We start from the raw sequence: 20,814 nt of genomic DNA, 5'->3' as shown, positions 1-20,814 counted from the left end.
GTATTTATTAGTGTCACCAGTAAGCTTGCATTAGCACTGCAATGAAGTTACTGTGAAATCCCCTAGTCGTCACACTCCGGCGCCTGTTCGGGTACACTGAGGGAGAACTTAGCATAGCCAAAACACTTAACCAGCACATCTTTTGGACTGTGGGAGGAAACCAGGGCATCCGGAGGAACCAACGCAGACATGGGGAGAACATGCAGACTCCGCTCAGGCAGTAACCCAAGCTGGGAATCGAACCCAGGTCCCTGGTGCTGTGAGGCAGCAGTGCTAACCACCATGCCATTATGACACTGAGCCTCATAAGTTATTAGAGCAGGCAACCAAAGCTTGGTCAAAGAATTGGGTTTCAAGCAGCATTTCAAAGGAAGAAAATGAGGCAAAGAGATTGAGGGAGGGACGTCCAGAGTTTAGGGCCTAGGTAGATTTAAGGTGTGATCGCCAATGGTAGAGTGATTAAAATCAGGGATGCTCAAGAGGCCAGAATTGGAGGACCACTGAGATCATAGGAGGCCATTCAGCACTGACCACAATCCCACCCAGGGCCTATTCCCACAACCCCAAATACTTACCCTGCTAATCCTCCTGACACTAGGGTCGATTTAGCATGGCTAACCAACCTAACCCACGCATCTTTGGACTGTGGGAAGAAACCGGAGCACCTGGAGGAAACCCACACAGACACGAGGTGAACGTGTAAACTCCATACAGACAGTGACCTGAAGCCGGAATTGAACCCAGGTCCCTGACGCTGTGAGGCAGCAGTGCTAACCACTGGGCCACTGTTCCTCAGATAGATCTCCGATAGTTGCGAGGTTGGAGATTAGAGGCGGGAGGGATAAGACCAGAGAGGGATTTGGAAACTGTGCCATGCTAAATTGCCCAGGGGGATTAGCAGGGTAAATGCATCGGGTAACGGGAATAAGGCCTGGGCGGGGATTGTTGTTGGTGCAGGCTCGATGGGCTGAATGGCCTAGTTCTGCACTGTAGGGATTCTATGAATTTATATAATGCCTTTAAATGCTCAAGGTGCTTTACAAGAAATGCAGGGAGAATGGAGTGTGAGGAAGAACATTTTTACACAGCATGTGTTAATGACCTGGACCTTCCCCGTGCGGGTGGTGGTCAGGAAAATAACCCATGACTTTAAAAGGAAATTGATGGGCAGCTACAGGGATCTAGCAGGGGAATGGAAATGAATCGACTACTCTACGAAGAGCCGGTATGGATTCACTGGGCTGAATAGCCTCCTGTGCGGTAATGTCCTATTGACTCTATGATACAAGAGTTAGGAACTTCGGGTCCTGAGGTTTTGAGATCCAGGATATCCATGTTTTCAAAGTGGCTTTAATAATGTGCCGGGTTTATCAGTTCCCAACATCTAGGCTGCATTTAGCCCTAATGGGAATCATTGACTAATAGGAGGTAGTGTGAATATAGATGGTAAACGGGTACCCGTTTTGGTGCACGTAAGGATGAAGCTAAATTTGTTATTGTCACAAGGGCAGAGTCCTCCTGAAGTAAGTGTGGACTAATCGCACGGTGGCACAGTGGGTTAGCACTGCTGCCTCACAGCGCTAGGGACCTGGGTTCAATTCCTGTCTCGGGTCACTGTGTGTGAGGAGTTTGCCCGTTCTCCCCGTGTCTGCGTGGGGTTTTCCCCGGTGCTCCGGTTTCCTCCCACAGTCCAATGATGTGCGGGTTAGGTGTATTGGCCATGCTAAATTGCCCCTTAGTGAGAGGAGAATTAGCAGGGTAAAAAAGGTAGTGTCATGGGGACAGGGCCTGGGTGGGGATAGTTGCTGGTGCAGGCTCAATGGGCCGAATGGCCTCTTTCTGCGCTGTAGGGATTCTATGATTCCAATCAGGCAAGTTAATCTTTGGTATTCCCACCAGCTGCATGATGACCCTGGGTTGGGAGTTGACAGGAGTAGCTTGGCATTAGAACAATACCTTTAAACATCGTGAAGTTTGCCAGCGGTTGTCGGGACAATGAGCTCTTTGCAAAAGTTAACACATCTCGTATTCCAACACCAAAAAGTAACGCTTTGTGCTTGCACTTACTCTTAATTTATTGCGGCAGTTTGAAAATATTGGCAGCTGCCCTTGATGTGGGAGAAACACTGTCCTTCAAAGGTGCCAGGCCTAGTCTCAAATCATTTTAATGTCTATCATCTGCAACAAACAGCAATTAACGTTTCATTTCTAAAAATAGTTTAAGTTACTGACCAAAATTATACACAAAAGATTAAAAGCATAAGCAGCTGGCTGATGAATGACTTTCTAGTGTTTGTTGAAAATGGGGAGCAGCGCGAATACAAATGGTTGTCTGTTCTAAGATGTCTTGGAGGATCGCTAACTGCAGCTATCAAACTGAGGTCTGGCCACTTCCTTTGGAAGTCGATGAGCTAGTTTGCTTTTCCTGAACAGATCCTTGCAGAGTTTGAGCCGTTCTTGTATCAGGCTGAAGTAATGACTGCCAGTGACTTTGGTTAAGTTAAGCAATGTACAAGTCAGCACTTCAGAAGGGATGAGTCACTACACGAATTGAGACATGGGGTTAATAACGTATTATTAGAGTGCCGTTGGAAAATGTTCGTGTTTACATAAAATAATAGAAGACCAATGAGTTTTGAAGTTTCTTTATTAGTGTCATAAGTAGGTTTACATTAACACTGCAATGAAGTCACTGTGAAAACCCCCTAGTCACCACACTCCGGCGCCCGTTCGGGTACACTGAGTGAGAAGTTAGCCTGGCCGATGCAACTTAACCAGCACGCCTTTCGGACCATGGGAGGAAACTGGAGCACCCGGAAGAAACCCACACAGACGCGGGGAGAACATGCAGACTCCGCACGGACGGTGACCCCAAGCCGGGAATCAAACCCGGGTCCCTGGCACTGAGGCAGCAGTGAAGAGATGGGTTAAACAAACAGGTTATGTAGATCGCTTAGGCTAAGTTCCACAAAAGGTTCCAGATAGAAAATGAAAAGCTGTGTCCTAATATAGCGATGTAATAAAAGGAAGTAAGCAAATGCTGCTTGATGGTGCACCAATCTTTAATTTAGAAATTTGTGCAATAGTAATCAATGACTGGAAAATAACTCATTGTTTTATTTTTGCTATCTTCCGAGAATTGAGGTAAGTGAGAATCGTAGCTGTCTGCTTCACATGCATCAACTCTGAAAACTATTGGCTCATCTAACTAAAACAAATCATACAGTTTTAAAACCAGGAGGAGGAGATTTGGCCCACAGTGTTTGTGCTGACTGTGATACAGTTTTTCATTTAGTCGTGGGCTCTCCTTACCCGAAAAACCTCTGCATTTTGTGTTTTCAAATAATTAAGAAAATTCCCTTTATTGATAATAGATTTTGCTCCGACCTCTCCTGGGAGAAAATCCCATCCCCGAGTCCCTCTGCTTTAATTTTAAATCCCCTAACTCCTCCCTTCAATCTTTCTTTTCTGAGAACCTTAAAATTTATGGTTTGACCCAACCAATGGGAGCAGTTTTTCCCTATTTATCTTGCCTCCTTCACTAATTCCCTCATGATCTCATCTTGTCCTTGTGATCTACCCGCTAGTTTCCCAATGCCGTTTTCCACTAAATTGTTGACCACACACCTTTCAATCCTGTCATAGAATCCCCACAGTACACAAGGGGGGGCCACTCAGCCCATTGAGTCGGCACCGACCCTCTGGCAAAGCATCTTACCCAGGCCCTATCCCCGTAACCCTACGCATCCAACCTGCTAATCCCCCTAACCTACACATCTTGGGACATTAAGGGACAATTTAGCATGGCAAGCCCACCTAACCTGCACATCTTTAGACTGTGGGAAGAAACAGCAGCCCCCAGAGAGAACCCACACACACACTGGGAGAACGTACAGGCTCCACACAGTCACCCGAGGCTGGAATTGAACCTGAGTCCCTGGTGCTGTGAGGTAGCAGTGCTCACCACTGTGCCACCGTGGAAGAGGAAATATTTGCAGAGCCATAGGGAAAAGGCACCAGGTGAATTGCTTTTGCAGAGTTTCCGCACAAATATAAAGGGCCTCTCCTCGGGTACGATCCTCCTCACAAACCCACGGTCACCACCCCATCCTCAGCAAATCACTTTCACCCCCAATCTTGGTGAACTACTGCCCCACTTCCAGGTTACTTCTCCTCTCCAAATACTTTAATGCATGGTCACCAACCAATTTCATATCCATCTTTACCAAGTAGCCACATTTGAGTCTCTCCAACTAATTCTGTTTCTGTCCATGCCACAGCACTAAAATGGCCCTACCATAATTGCCATGAATGTCAAGTATATTAAATGTTGTGTCAGTGGGTGTAGTGTATGGTACTCCGAGATTGTGCACTCGGATTGGATCCTTCAATAACATAGAACCATAGAATCCCTACAGCGCGGGAGGAGGCCTTTCAACTCATCGAGTCTGCACCAACTCTCCAAAAGATCATCTTACCCAGGACCCCCCACACTCTATTTCCCAGTACGGTGGCACAGTGGTTAGCACTGCTGTCTCATAGCGTCAGGGACCCGGGTTCGATTCCCAGCTTGGGTCACTGTCTGTGCGGAGCCTGCACGTTCTCCCCGTGTCTGCAGGGGTTTCCTTCCTCCGGGTGGTCCAGTCTTCTCCCACAGTCTGAAAGACGTGCTGGTTAGATGCATTGACCATGCTAAATTCTCCCTCAGTGTACCCGAACAGGCGCAACTGTGGAAGGAAACCGGAGCACCTGGGAAAAACCCGTGCAGACACTGGGTGAACGTGCAAACTCCACACCAACACAGACACCCAAGACTGGGATTGAAGGTCCCCGGCGCTGTGAGGCAGCAGTGCTAACCACCATGCCGTCCTTTCCCGCCATTGCTTCAGTCGAATGCTGTCTTCTGACGAGACAACTTTGGAAGCAAGAAAACTTGAGTTATTGCTGCTGCTTCACATGTCAAGCGAACGCAATCTGGAAATTTAGCATGCCCTCCAATTTGTTTAACTGAAATCCTAGTGACAACATTTCTTCTGATAGAGATAAATGGGAGAATAGATTTTGCAAACCGAATCCTGACAAATGTAAACTGTGCTGACTGAGGAGGAGCCAGTGGACAGATTGATTTGAATTCTTTTCCAACTTCTGAGTTAAAATAAGAAAAGATTAAAATTGGTTCGTTACCTGGAACAATTCATCTGTCGTTAAAATCTAATCAGAGAATGCTTTGAAGTGTCTCCAGACTTAAAGTCTACTCTCTCTCTCTCTCTCTCTCATTCTTTACAATGAGTGTCAATTATCACCCGGTGATTTAATCATTCCCATTAATCTGCATCCACCCTGTGCACCTTGCTGCTTGACGTTTTGCTTCACTCGTCATGCAAGAGTTGTAGGCAGATGTCAGATGAACCTGTGATTCCATTCCTTTCAGTGAAATGCATGCTCTAATTCTGCTGTTAACAGAACCTGGATGCGCCAGGCCCAAGAAGAGAATCTCCTTTTCCCTGAACATTTCTCCACTCCTTCCTAAGCCTAAAACTGTCTTTTCTCTTGGTTCCTCTTCAAGTGATGATGAGTCAGATAGTAAGTAAACCTCATTGTAATTTATTCTTTTAAGCGTTTACTTATGAGTATTTCAAAGGACTGCTTAATAGGCCTGTGAACTCTTGAGATACCTCACCGTAGCTCGTTACGTATAGTTATATTTCAGGAATTTTGTTAGTTTGTTTAATTATTGTCACAAGTAGGCTTACATTAACAGTGCAATGAAGTTACTGTGAAAATCCCCTACTCGCCACACGCCGGCGCCTGTTCGGGTACACTGTGGGAGAATTTAGCATCAGTGCACCTAAGCACTGTGGGAGGAAACCAGAACAGCCGGAGGAAACGCACGCAGACATGGGGAGAACATGCAGACTCCATGCAGGCAGTGACCCAAGCTGGGAATCAAAACCGGGTCCCTGGCACTGTGAGGAAACAGCGCTAACCACTGTGTCGCTAATATTGATATATAATTGAAGTTGCCATTTGCCTAGTCATAAAATGCATTCATCATATGGCTTCCTTATTACGCAGAATGAGTTTCTCCCTTGGGTTCTGCTACAAAGCACAGTCAGAATTCCAACTCATTTTAAGGACGGAAGATTTCTAACCTTGAGTGCTGCAAAATTATAAGTGCATTCTTTGTAAACTGTTTGCATTTTACTTGCACGTAGCCCACCTAGAAAAAAATAACACTCAGGAACGCCCTGCTGAGGCATTCCACTTTGCTCCAATTTAATGTTATTTGGAAAATCTCATTGTTCAATGTCCTTCACTTCTAAGGGTTTCACTGGAAAATATGTCTAATGTCAGTTTAAGCTGCCAGAGCCTTGGTTATCATTGATTGATTAAAGTCTTCGGTGATCCAAAACTTGGGTTGTTACCAACTAAAAGAGACCAAGGTTTAAGATGACAATTTTCCTATGCACTGCCTGGAATTAGCTCGGGTGATCTACAATTTTTCCCGTAACATCTCCAAGGAATATTCCATTTTCCAAATTAACCTTAAAAAAAATTTTTGGGTTCATGTCTTGAATTTTAGTATGTGGTTAAAAGAACAGAATGCTGTTGAGATTATAGATGGTGTTTCATTTGTACTTAATTATTCTGACTTGAGCGAAATTGTGTAGAAGTTGGTGTTACTTCTGGGCTAAAAAGATGGAAATGTTTATTTAATTTTTAAAAATTTATTAGTGTCATGAGTAGGCCTACATTAATACTGCAATGAAGCTACTATGAAAATCCCCTAGTCGCCACACTCCGGCGCCTGTTCAGGTACACTGAGGGGCAATTTAGCGTGGCCAACGCACCTAACCAGCACGTCTTTCGAACTGTGGGAGGACACCAGAGTACCCGGAGGAAACCCACGCAGACACGGGGAGAACGTGCAAACTCCACACAGCCAGTGACCCAAGCTGGAAATTGAACCCAGATTCCTGGCTCTGTGAGGCAGCGGTCGTAACCACTATGCCACCGTGCCTCCCACTTTGGCTGGTAGTACCACTGCAACTGATTAGCCAGAAACCCTGCGAGAAATTGGATGTAAATATTTGCTAATGTTGGGTTGGGGTTGAGCAGTGAAGTCTTGCATAGTTGGATAAGCTTGTCTCGACTTACTGGATACTTGAACAAGAACCCATGCTGTATCCCAACAAACAACCAGAGCCTTTGAAATGGGGGAGGAGAAAACTGGCAGAAAAATATATCCATATATTTTACTGGCCATTATCTTGCGTGGGCTGCCAAAAATCGTAGATTAAAATACTGGCAATGTGCCATCCTGTAGTTCCTGATGCACTATATAATGCTCCAGCCCTTCCCAGAACCAGTGAATGGTTGTATAAACAGGCCAACAGAGAAACTCTGCACACGCAATCTGGGCTCATCTCAAATTTGTTTCAGTACTGGGAGTATTGGGTCTAAACTCAGCGATGACTGCAATTCAGAAACATGATTAAATTAGAGTTATTCATGTTAATGAAGAGGTAATATTTCATGATATTTAGCGAGGCCGGAAGAGCTATCACTCCATCTGTTTCGTTCAGCTCATATCGCGCATGACCGAGCTCTCTGCCGGGATTTCCCATGATTACTTTTACTCTCCAGTTCCTCTTTCTGAGCAGTAGTCACCCCGAAAGAGGGAACCCCAGATCTCGCAATGGTTGAGTGGTTACTCCAGAGTACGGCACACCATTTTCATTAAATTAATTTGATTTGCGCCGCACTATTGTAATATCACTGGGGTGAGACTCCTCTGTAGGCAACAACACGCATTGTCAATGCGCTGGTGTTGAGTTGCTAGAAGGTAGAGCTTGAGGGAGGGACTAGAGTTAGGACTCTGATATGATGCCTTCAAGTGTTGAATAGCTTGCTGTCTCTCAGAATGTACAATCCCACATGAACAGTGCTAATTTGGATTTTGTCTGCAGTGTTGACAGAGGTTAAATACCTTTGGAGGAAGAAATTGATGAGACATTATATTCTGTGAAATATCTCAGAATTGGAACTGTCCTTCCCAATTCTGATAGTCACAACTGAACTCACAAACACACTTCTCTGTATTAAATTCCATCCGCCATGTTTCTGTCCATTTCACCCATCTCCATTTGTTTTTGAAGACTTTTGAATGGAAGGTTATGCTGACAGGGTTACATGTCCAGGGGCGTCTAGACAAATACATGAATAGGAGAGGAATAGAGAGATATGGACCCCGGAAGGGTAAGGGGTTTTAGTTTAGACGGGCAGCATGGTCGGTGCAGGCTTGGAGGGCCGAAGGGCCTGTTCCTGTGCTGTAATTTTCTTTATTCTTTGAAGAGGGGTAGGAGCAGACTCATCTGAAACCTGAACACCAGCGTCGAGCCAAATTACCTATTTCTGTGTTGTAAATTCTGATTAACTGGAATGCCATTCGCAAAAACTGTTAATGCCATTCTATTCCTGCTGGATCGGAAAGTGCGTTTGGATGGAGTGGTGGCTTCCATTTCCACATGGTTTGTTCCATGGCCAAGATGTGAGTTTCCTTGATCTTTCACACAAAAAACCCAGCCATCGGAGATGCCCTCTGAAGACTTGTTCACCTCAGAACCTGCCATGGGGGTATGGTCACCATCATCAGGACCAGAAGAGCCCCTACCGTCCCAGCAGGAAGGGCCAGAAAATTCCACCCTGTATCTTGGGAAAGACAGTAAGAAGTTTAACAACACCAGGTTAAAGTCCAACAGGTTTATTTGGTAGCAAAAGCCACACAAATAAAAGCTACCAAATAAACCTGTTGGACTTTAACCTGGTGTTGTTAAACTTCTTACTGTGTTTACCCCAGTCCAACGCCGGCATCTCCACATCTTGGGAAAGATCCAGTGCCTTTGGGTAGGACAGTAGGAAGCTTGCCATTTGGCTATCTTTGGAAGTCAAATCTCCAATGGGTAGCTTGGTTACAGCTGGACCATGGTTTGGTAACAGCAATGGCTCATCTTCAGCCAGAAGTTGTGGGCTTGAGTCCTTTACTGGCTGCTGGATAGAGGTTCAACTACAGTGTCGACTAGGTTTTTTAAAAAAGTGGTGTCATCATGGAGAAAAATTTATTGATTAAAAAGCAAATTAATTATAGTAATAGAAACCCCACAGTAGCAAACTTTGTGGTGTTCTGTTCAGGATGTATAGCATGCCCAGTCATATGCAGCCAGATATCTTTGACCAATGGCTGCACAGTGGTTAGGGGACTCGGGTTCAATTCTGGCCTCAGGTCACTGTCTGTGTGGAGTCTGCATGTTCTCCCCGTGTCTGCATGGGTTTCCTCCGGATGCTCTGGTTTCCTCCCACACGATGTGGAGATGCCGGTGTTGGACTGGGGTAAACACAGCTCCGAAAGCTTGTGTGGCTTTTGCTACCAAATAAACCTGTTGGACTTTAACCTGGTGTTGTTAAACTTCTTACTGTGTTCCTCCCACACTCCAAAGATGTGCGGGTTAGGTTGATTGGCCGTGCTCGATTGCTCCTTCGTGTCAGGGGGAGCAGCAGGATAAATACATAGAGTTACAGGGAAAGGGCGTGGGTGGGATTGTCGAGGGTGCAGGCTCGATGGACGGAATGGTCTCTTTCTGCACTGTAGGTGTTGAAGTGGAAACTTTCCTGCTTCTTGACTGTGATAGAAAGACTCAACAAAATTTGTTTCGACTAAATAACTTTGTCTTTATTTACGAAAGACTGCATGCAGCATTGGCTGACAACTTGAGTTCAGAGAGCAGTTGGTACAACCTGCTAATTCCTCCTCAAGTCCGCAATTACACAAAGAATCAGTTCAGTATTTATACATAATCATTATCAGCTTGCATGACCAGAGCATATTCAGGAATTCGATTAGTAATAGAATCATAAGCAATGTCATTAATCATGTTTTAACTTGCTGACCTCCTAGAACTCTTTGTCTCATTATTCATACCCTTATCTTGTCCTTTGATGGAACAGAAGAAGGTCGGTGACTCCTTCCTCCCTGACCTTATCTTGTTTTATTTACTCATACAGCCTTATTAAATCTTACAGTGGTCTGGCATTTTGAAATAGCTTTGGTCAGTTGTTCTTTATATTGTAACAACTAGTTGACCAATTTTCCCATCATGCCCTTACTTAGTTCGTACAACTTCACATAGGGATTCTATGATTCTGTTTGGTTCACCTCTGGAACCCATGGTGATGCACTGACCTGTTTCATGATATGTTTAAATAAATAGAGCATTTTGGCTCTTTTTTTAAAAAGTAGTTTCATTTCTTTCAGAAAAATGGCGCACAGTTGATGGAAAATCCAATTCCATTCCTTGGGCATTTAGTGCTTCTCTCGCGAGAGTGAGAGAGAGAGAGAGAGAAACTGTCCTGCTCACTCTCTTCCCCTTCCTCCTTCCTCAATCCAGAGTTCCTGACTCACTTTGTCCTCTCTCTTCTTCCAAATGTTGGTACCACATGATGTGGTTTCAACCCTGGGTTTTCGGTAAGAAGCGCGCGGTCTTTCGTCACTAGATTATTCATATTTTGTTGGCTCCTGAGGATTATTATTTTGTCCCTGGAGAGGTCAAATACAATTGTTTTCTTTTAAAGCATGAATTCATCAATTGACAGCATGGTGGCATAGTGGTTAGCACTGCTGCCTCACAGCTCCAGGGACCTGGGTTCGATACCCAGCTTGGGTCACTGTCCGTGTGGAGTTTGCACATTCTCCTCGTGTCTGTGTGGGTTTCCTCCGGGTGCTCTGGTTTCCTCCCACAGCCTAAAGATGTGCGGGTTAGGTTGATTGGCCATGCTAAAATTGTCCCTTGGTGTCCCAGGATGTGTAGGTTAGAGGGATTAGCGGGGCAAATGTTTGAGGTTGTGGAAATAGGGCCTGGGGTGGGATTGTTGTCGGTGTAGGGCCTGATGGGCCGAATGGCGGCCTCCAGCATTGTAGGATTTCTATGAATCTATGACTCAGTAATTTAGAAAAATAAGCAACAATGAAGTGAAGGTCAAGATGGACAGGTGGTCTACTTTTGTACTATCTGCCAGAAAACAAACATACAATTAGGAGCAGGAATAGGCCACTCAGCCCCTTGAACCTGCTCCACTCTCTTCAATAAGATCAGAGCTGACCAGGTTGTAACTTCAACCCCACATTCCTGCCCTCCCCCAATAACCTGTCACTCCTTATTAATCAAGAACCCATTTAGCTCTGCCTGAAAAATATTCAATGACTCTTCTTTCACTGTCCTCTGAGGAAGAATTCCAGGGATTCACAACCCTCTGAGCTTTAAAAAAATTCTCATCTCTTTCTTGACTGAGCGACCTCTTATTTTTACACAATGACTCCTAGCTCTAGATTCTCCGACAAGAGGAAACATCCTCTCCACATCCACCCTATCAATACTGCTCAGGGTCTAAAAGGTTTCGATTAAGGCGCCTCTTGCTGTTCTACATCAGGTTATCTGTTACTCCGAGATCGATGTTGGTTAATTCAATTATCTGCACCGGATTCCCATTCTTTGTTATTTACATTAATTAATTCAAATTACTCCAGAAAATTAAATGTTTAAGGATGAACATCGATTTGATTCTGTGATGCCGACAAAACTACAACAGAAGAGGAAAAAGCAGAAGATGTCTCTGAACTGTCAACACACTGAAAGGGAAAGGGTTACCACTTTGGTGCATTTCCTGCAGCTCCACCCACTGCCGCTCTCGTCCCCAAACCCAACACCCTCATCCTGTGTGTAGCTTCTAAATAAAAGCTTCATAAGTAGTCAGCGTATTGCACATGGGAGATTAAGACTGTGCGGTCTTCAGGTTCTTAGCAGTAGGGGATCATTGAACCATGTCGTATTTATGAAGCAGATATCCTCTAAATGTGTCGCACTGTAATGAACAAGTGGAGGTATACTGATTTGAGCTTTTTAACAATTAGAAGTGTGGCGGACTGCTATAATACTCTTTGCCCTAAAGAAAAATGTGCATTTGTAAATCTCATTCTGATTTTCCTTTTTAGCTTTGTCTTCAATGTTTAAGGGAAAATCGGTATATAGAACTACCAGTGGCATGGTGGCACAGTGGTTAGCACTGCTGCTTCACAGTGCCAGGGACCTGGATTCGATTCCCATCTTGGGTCACTGTCTGTGCGGAGTTTGCACGTTCTCCCCATGTCTGCCTGGGTTTCCTCCGGGTGCTCCAGTTTCCTCCCACAGCCCGAAAGGTGTGCTGGATAGATGCATTGGCCATGCTGAATTCTCCCTCAGTGTACCCGAACAGATGCCATAGTGTGGTGACCAGGGGATTTTCACAGTAATTTCATTGCAGTATTAATGTAAGCCTACTTGAGACACTAAAAATATTTCACTTAGAACTTGTACCAAATCAATATTCAGCCAATTTGAATAAAGCTATGCAGACTGTTCAATAGTTCAATCACTTTATTGTACACCCATAATCTGTATAAACATGTCCTTTACAGTAACTCTGGGGTGTAACCATTGACTGTACGCAAACATTGAGTTAGAGCTGCCCATTTCAGTTACCCCAGCTCTCACGTCTCTATCAGTTTTGAGGTGTAACAATCAACAAATTGCAGCATTTTTCCAATATAATTCTTTTCTAACTTTAACTTTTCTCTCTCCTAGGTTTAAGATCATCCACCAGTAACTCCCTTGGCCCAAGGTAAGTGATTCAGATTAATTGTTAGTAAGCGCGGCTTAGTCTTCCTTTTAAATAATTTATTTGGGCTTGAGTACAGATTCAAATTCCAGCAAACCTTTTCTTCTCCTGTCCTGAACTTGCTGACGTTTGTCGAACATTCTTCTTGTGTGAACTTGCATATATAAAGGGAGGAAAAGTCACTCATGATTATATCTTCCCATCATAGGCTGAATGGCCTCCTCCTGAGGTGTAATCATTCTATCATTTCCATGCTGACTCTGAGAGATTGGCTCACTAAACCATCTCCCCTGTCTTTTCCCTGTAACCCTGCTAATTTTTCTTCAGACAATAGTCTAATTTCTTTTTGAATACCATGATTGATTGCAACTCCACCACATTCTGTGTGGCACAGTGACACTGCTGCCTTACAGCTCCAGGGATCCTGAGTCAATTCCGGCCTTGGGTGACTGCCTGTGTGGAGTTTGCACATTCTCCCCATGTCTGCGTGGGTTTCCTCCGGGTGCTCTGGTTTCCTCCCGCAGTCCAAAGATGTGTGGGTTAGATGGATTGGCCATGCTAAATTGCACTTAGTGTCCCAAGATGTGTAGGTTTGATGGATTAGTCATGGAAAATGAGGTATTTTGTCATAGAGTCGGTGCAGACTCGATGGGGTGAATGGCCCTGTCTGCACTGTAGCGATTCTGTGATTCTCATTCAACTCGTTTCAATTCAACAGACTCATCCGCGCACGTGTGTGCATGTTTTCCTGCAGGTATCACTGGGCATCACTTTGCAGTGCTTGCTTCTTGTGTCCTCCCCCAACTGAGGGCATTGAAACCAGTTGTAGTGCCTCCAGTTCTTCTGCCACCTTAACATCTCAGTTAGAGATTGAACCTGGCACCTTCCAGTTTGCGTGCTTAGTACCTAATGCCAACTGGGAACTTAGTCCGGCACTACCTTAAAGCAGCTACTTCCTCAACCCACTCTCCGCACCCACCAGATACAGTACCACCACGCCACCGGATCCCCAGTTTGTATTTATGATGTGGAGATGCCGGCGTTGGACTGGCGTGGGCACAGTAAGAAGTCTCACAACACCGGGTTAAAGTCCGACAGGTTTATTTGGAATCACGAGCTTTGAGTGCTGCTCCTTCATCAGGTGAAGGATGATGAAGGAGCAGTGCTCCAAAAGCTCGTGATCCAAATAAACCCTTTGGACTTTAACCTGGTGTTGTGACGACTTGGTTTGTATTTAATAATTGATACATCCCTTTGCATCTTTTGGTTACTCTTTTAATTGTCCATTAAACACTCCAGAAACTCCTCAGTAAAAGTTTCAAACGCAAAACATAAACCATATTTTAAACAGTTGTTTTTCCTTGTATTGCACAGCATTTCAGAAGAGGACTATAGCCAAGTGCCACCAAGTCCAACGCGGAAGGATCTGGAAGGGAAAGGCAGCACTAAAGTGTATCGAACTTTCAGCTACCTCAAAAACAAAATGTCCAGTGGAAAACACAAGAACAAAGTATGTACTGACAAAGTGACTAACTTCTCCAGCCTTTCCTCTCTTTGTCCATGCATCTGCTATGGGTCAGATGATTAAGAGGTCCTGTGAGAACTTTCTTACTAACATGTCCTGGTGCAGTGCCCCTTCACCCTACCATGTAGGGTGGTCCTGACTATTTCTCCTCAGTGAGGCTGCTGAGATCTGCGGAGGTTATGAATTGGGAAAGGGATTTTTTTTTTTCCGTTATTGCTTGGATGTGGATATCGTTGGCAAGGCCCCATTAATTACCCTGAGAGAAGGCGGTGTTTGGTGTTCTCGGCTGCTACATCCATGTAGTGAGGGTGTTCCCTTCATAACAGCAAGATATTCACGCAGAATCAATGAAGGAAACAATATTTGGGCGCAATCTTAGCGACCGTTCGCGCCGCGCTCTCACTGCAGTGAGGTCGGAGAATTTGGCGCCCAGCCAAATCCCAGTTCACCGCAGCGGGATGGGAAAATCCCACCGACGTGAATGGTGGTAACATTCCAGCCATTGTATCCGGTAACGTGTGATTTGGGAATGAATTTGGAAGCATTAATGTTGCTGTTCTTGTCCATATCACTGGTAAAGATCACAGGAAGGAAGGTGAATCTGTAGAAATCAGAAACCTTGGCCAGAATGTTCACATTGGCGTGATTCTCTGGTCCCGATGCAGTGAATGAAGATACCCCCTCCCCCCCATTTGTAGCGCTCTTGATAATGTCAAGTGTGTTATTAGTTTTCGTTTTAGTCCTTTGAATGTTGCATTGTGTTGTCTGGCATTATGGGTAGGGGGACTCTTTGGTTACATAACCAAAGCTCTTCTTTGCTGTGAAGTTTGAAGCTGTTCCCTCAGTATTGGCGGGGTGAGGTGGGGAACAGTGGGGGGACAGCAAGCAGAGTCTTCCACAACCTTGTTGTGGTGCGCAGGGCAGAGGGAATGGGTCTGCATGATGCAAAGGTTCTGCACCAGAGTTGCAAAACAGAGTGAAGTGTTGGTGGTTAGTGAAGTACTATTTGTTTTGAGCACAAGTGACCCATGTATGACCCGACAAGAACTAGTAGATTATAACACCAGTAACCATAAGATATAGAAGCAGAATTAGGCCATTCAGCCCATCGAGTCTGCTCCACCATTCAATCATGGCTGATGTGATTCTCATCCCCATTCTTCTGCTTTCTCCCCGTAACCCTTGATCTCCTTATTGATCAAGAACCCATCTATCTCTGTCTTAATGACCTGGCCCTCCACAGCCGTCTGTGGCAATGAGTTCCACAGATTCACCGCCCTCTGGCTGAAGAGATTCCTCCTCATCTCAGTTTTAGAGGAGCGTGCCTTCACTCTGAGGTTGTGCCCTCGAGTTCTAGTCTCACCCATCCTTTCCACATCCACTCTATTTAGTCCTCTCGGTATTCTGAAACCGAGATCTATATTTATAGGATTGGTGCAAACAGAATATTTATTTCACAACATAAAAACATCATCAAAACAAATTTCTTCCAATTCTTTGTTTCTGAGGAGGCATATAGAGCTATGCTCAGTAACTAATGCCCCATTTTGCACTGGGGTAGTTGAGGCCTAAGGAAGAGCAAGTTCTGAAATGAGTTCGCCTCTCGTGACTTTGTTTCACCGGCTTCCTTTCAAAAGGGAGAAAATTGGCTGCAAAAGTTATCCAAAATTCCACTGGTCTGTGGCATGCCTGTGACAGGGTAGGACGGGTAACTTGCTAGTTTTACCCAGCAGATAACGAGTTACGTGCTGCTGAAACATTGATCGTAACCAGATCTGATTAGCCTCTGAGCTGCTACACTGTTTGTATCGCTTGAATCATAGAATGAAACAGTACAGATTGTGACCATTTGGCCCTACGTACATCTACATATCTCTGTGATTATCTAGATCGCAATTAGTTGCTGCTATGGAGCTCTTGGTCTCTCTCTCCTCTGCAAGCTTTTCTGGGTTTTGTAGATTGACATTGTTCACACGGAACTGATGTCACCCAAAGCGACATAACGTTTATAACTTGGTGAACCAGTTGGGTTTTCACAGAGCTCCGCAGCTTGCAATCCCCAACTGAGTTCCAACAAACTAGAGATCCTGTCAGTGGTAGTAGCTGGTGTAAGTGCGCGTTAAGGCATTCGGGGAGGTGGTAAACCATGAGCGTGAATTTAATGCCTCGCCATCATCTGGATACTTCACGTATGTCATTTCCTGGACTTGTGAAAGGAGTTACAGAATATTCACTGTAAGCTGTGCAGTTTCAGGAAATGCTCCAGTTTGTAATCTGATCGATTATTCCTTTCCACCCCCCTCAATTTTCTTCCTTACTCCCCTGACAACCCTCACTCAGAGCGGGGTGCACTTTCATCTGTGCCTGCACACCGTCAGTTTTTTTTACACCACAGGTCACACTATTGATTTGTGAGTCTAGATTGAGTGTCAGGAGGCAATTTGACTGCCATGGGCTTCACAGTTGGCTCCCATAATTGGCCTCGCATAATAGCCATTCACTTGCACTTCCAACAGGAATTATCAGCCTACGATTAGGAACAGGATGTCTTCCTGTTTTTCTCTTCCCTACCCTCATTTCCAACCCTTCTATCCAGCTCAGCCCCGTTTTTGGGTATCAAGACACCCTGTTTCTTTAATCAGCGTAGTGATGTTCTGGCCCGGCTACATGTCAGCATGACAGTGTGGCACAGTGGTTAGCACTGCTGCCTCGCAGCGCCAGGGACCTGGATTCGATACCCGGCTTGGTCACTGTCTGTGTGGAGTTTGCACGTTCTCTCCGCGTCTGCGTGGGTCTCCTCCGGGTGCTCCAGTTTCCTCCCACAGCCCAAAGATGTGCGGGTTAGGTTGATTGGCCATGCTAAATTGCGTCTTAGTGTCAGGGGTATTCGCTATGGTAAATGCATGGGGCTATGGGGATAGGGCCTGAGTGGGATTGTGGTCGGTGCAGACTCGTTGGGCCCAGTTGCCGCCTCCTGCACTGTATGATTCTGTGACTGAGTAGTGACACACTCACCTGAATCAGGAAGTCACAGAACGCATCCCAGTTCAAGGACTGATCTAAAACCAACGCTTCAGTGCAGCATTGACAGGGAGCTGCACTGTTGGAGATGTGGACTGGGAATCTCTGACCTCGCCAGTGGCTGGGATCCTCCAGTCCCACTGCTGTGAATGGAGATCTGGGTGAACTCCAAATTCTTCATTCTCACTGGCAGTGGTAGCAGGGCGTGCGAGATTGGAGAATTCCAGCCTTGTTTTTCAAATAAGACATGAAACTGGGGCTCCATCTGTCTCCTTCTCCAGGTGGATGTATAATTTCCCATGGCGCTATCTGAAAAAAGGATTTGGGGAATTTTTCCAGAGCCTTGAACAAAATAAACATACATTTATAAACATATGTATTAGGAGCAGGAGTAGGCCACTCAGCCCCTTGAGACTGTGCAGCATGTTGGCACAGTGGTTAGCATTGCTGCCTCACAGCGCCAGGGAGCCAGGTTCAATTCAGGCCCTGGGTGACTGTCCGTGTGGAGTTTGCACATTCTCCCTGTGTCTGCATGGGTCTCCTCTGGGTGCTCCGGTTTCCTCCTACACTCCAAAGATGTGGAGGGTAGATGCGTTTGCCATGAAAAATTGCCCCTTAGTGTCCCAAGATGTGTAGGTTATGGGGATGAGGTCGGTCTGGATAAGATGCTCTGCCGGAGCTCAGTGTGTACTCAATAGGCCGAATGGCCTCCTTCGGCATTGTAGGGATTCTGTGAGACTGCTCCGTCATTTAATAAGATCATGGCTGATCTGATTGTAACCTCAACTCATTCCTCCACTAACCTTTCACCTCCTTGTTAATCAAAAACCTATCTCGCTCTGCCTTAAAAATATTCAAATGTTTTCCTTCTATTTTTTGGGGAAGAGATTTCCAAAGACTCATGACCCTCTGAGCGAAAACAATTTTCCTCATCTCTGTCTGAAATGACTGGCCTCTTATTTCTGATTGCTGCTGTACAGTACTGTAGGGTATACAGCGATAATTTCCCTGGGCACTAAGCCCTGCTGTACTGTTGTACAGGAATAGCAAGCAGGGGACAGACACTGCTTTAATAGGGAAAAGGGAAAATTGAAAGCAAAGTAAAGCCATGCCCATGTAGGCTCTCCTGGCCAGTGTCCCATGTCACAAGCCCGGTAAATTTGAGCTCATCCAAATCTCTACAACCAGTAATCTTGTCATCTCCCCGTCACTCATCGCCACCTTGCTCACTGACTCACATTGACTCTTGCTGTGAAGCTTCAATTTCCCAAATCCTGGTTTCCAAATCCATGCATAATACCACTTGTCCTTGTCTCCGTAACCGCCATCAGCCCTACAGTTCTCCCAGACCCAGACCTCTGTGTTCCTCCAAATGTGGCCCCTTGCACATCACCAATTTTCATCCCTCCATTATTGAGTGGATAAGGGCTTCAGGAGGGAGGGAGGAGCTAACCATTAGAATTCCCTCCATAAATCTTTCCGCTTCTCTATCTCTCACTCCCCCTTCAAGATCATCTTCAAAGCCTTCTTCTCCAAGTTTTTGCACTAATATCTCCTTGTGTAACTCCATGTAAAATCCAGTTTAATAATGCTCCAGCGAAGCACCTATGTAGTTGTTACTATATTAAAGGTACAATAAGAAGTCTCACAACACCAGGCTAAAGTCCAACAGCTTTATTTGGAATTGTGAGCTTTCGGAGCGCTGCTCCTTCATCAACTAAGTACTCACCTGATGAAGGAGCAGCGCTCCGAAAGCTCGCGATTCCAAATAAACCTGGTGTTGTAAGACTTCTTACTATGCCCATCCCAGTCCAACACCGGCATCTCCACCTCATATAGTAAAGGTGCTATATGAATGTAAGTTTTTGTTGTTGTGCCTCCAGGCAGATGGTTGTGGGTTGGCACCAGTTAGAGGGCCATGAAGAGGCCACAAGGCAGTACATCCCCTCCCTCAGGCAAGTGATTTGTGAATCTTCTGAAAAGAAAGACTACTTTAAATAATCACATGTCGATTTGCATTAAATAATACTTTTAGCTTCACTGAGTAGTTCTATTCCCCAGTCACCATCTTCATTAACCAGGTTCAAAGCAATTAGCTGGATGATCACTAAAATGGTATTTAATATCGTCACATTAACCGTTTCAGGCTAACACAGAAAATGAAACCCTTAAGAATACAGTTGGAGGCAGTTAGTTTTCTTTGTCAAACAGAAGTGCCGCCCAATGTTTAGTTTTCAGTTTAATTCAGAAATTTAAGATATATAGTCATTTTACAAAACGTGTGGGAGAGCCTTTACAAGGCAGCAAAAAATGTTTTAGTTTAAAATGAAAGGAAGAGGAAATGTTCCTTTTTTTTTAAAGAGATTAATGCTCCCAGACAGCTTACTGACTGAGACCCTTTAAAGGCCAGCCTCCCCCTCTCCCGACCCCAACTTCCTCTGACTGAGCTGTACGTCATGGACAAATTGAGACAGCCAGCCCATTTTCTTCTTGTTACCAGCATGTGAAAAGCAGACTTCTCCCTGTGCTGAGTTATGTCGTGGCTTAGATTTTATATACCGCAGTCAAGTCCATTCAAACTGGTAGGTAACGGATCTTGTACTGTACCGTGTGCGCCGTGGACACGAAAACTTAAACGTTGACGACTGTTAATGTCTTCATGTTGGCTGCCTTTGCCTGGTTTCCTGTTTACGATCTGTTGTAATAGACTCCCATCTTCAGTCTTAGTGTCTAACTTTTCAGTGCTTTTTTTTAGAAATAAATCTTTTGCACATGTTTTAGTTTCTGTTCCTCGTTAATGTAATTGAAGCTGCAGTGTTGTGTATGTTGATGCAGATTTAAGACCTTATGGATTAGCGGAAGAGCAAGAAGAGTCGAACTTGATCTGCAATTCATTTGGGTTCCAGTAAAGATGAATTTCATTTTGTTTTACACCGAGTCCAAGAACAAAAATATTCATAACATTAAAGCGAATCCAAGTATTTGTTTATGAAACAGCCGAGGCAGCTGTCTTGCATTAAGCTTAAGTGATGATATAAAGCAAGGCAATATATAGGATCATTAGCAGGAAAAGGGGCCAGTGGGGATTCTTACTGTGCACAGATAAATTATTGAGGCACGGGTCAGATGTATCACTGGATATTGGTAGCAATTTGGGGATTGCTCCGATTTATGGAAGGAATTGGAGATCTTGAGCAAAGAGCAACATTTAAAAGTTCACACTAACCTCAGGGCTTATCACTTAGTGGTGCGGAAGAGGTGTGTCGTTATTTCCTATTATGTGTTTTTCTGTCAGAATGACTTATTACATTGGTGAGTTTAGGCTCAACTTGGGATGGAGTTCTGAGGATTAAGACAACGCACAATGGGTATTGTAAAATAGGGATTATTGCTCATCCTGATTCAAAGCATTGCTGCATCATCACCCTGAAACCATTCCCAGTCTGAACTCACTGGTTCAGTCCCCAAGTACTTCCTCTTGTACTGCACTCAGGGATGCACCCACTGGCCTGCTGGTCAGGTAAAGCAGCTGAGCGCAATGCCTCTGACCATCAAACACC

General features: G+C 44.9%; 1 protein-coding gene across 6 annotated transcripts in view; it reads left to right on the top strand.

The window, feature by feature from the left end:
* The window catches only part of LOC144511194 (A-kinase anchor protein 13-like), a 441,197-nt gene that overhangs the window by 333,623 nt on the left and 86,760 nt on the right, over positions 1–20,814 (top strand). For all 6 annotated transcript variants that reach the window (XM_078241273.1, XM_078241272.1, XM_078241271.1 and 3 more), the window contains 2 exons: positions 12,675–12,711; positions 14,083–14,218. In XM_078241273.1, the coding sequence (XP_078097399.1) occupies positions 12,675–12,711; positions 14,083–14,218 (173 nt within the window). The remainder of the gene's footprint in view (positions 1–12,674; positions 12,712–14,082; positions 14,219–20,814) is intronic.

The sequence above is a fragment of the Mustelus asterias genome, chromosome 24 (genome assembly GCF_964213995.1).
Source record: "Mustelus asterias chromosome 24, sMusAst1.hap1.1, whole genome shotgun sequence".
In the NCBI taxonomy this organism is placed as follows: Eukaryota; Metazoa; Chordata; class Chondrichthyes; order Carcharhiniformes; family Triakidae; genus Mustelus; species Mustelus asterias.
Note: the sequence above shows the minus strand (reverse complement) of the source record. Positions and strands in the feature narration are given on the sequence as shown.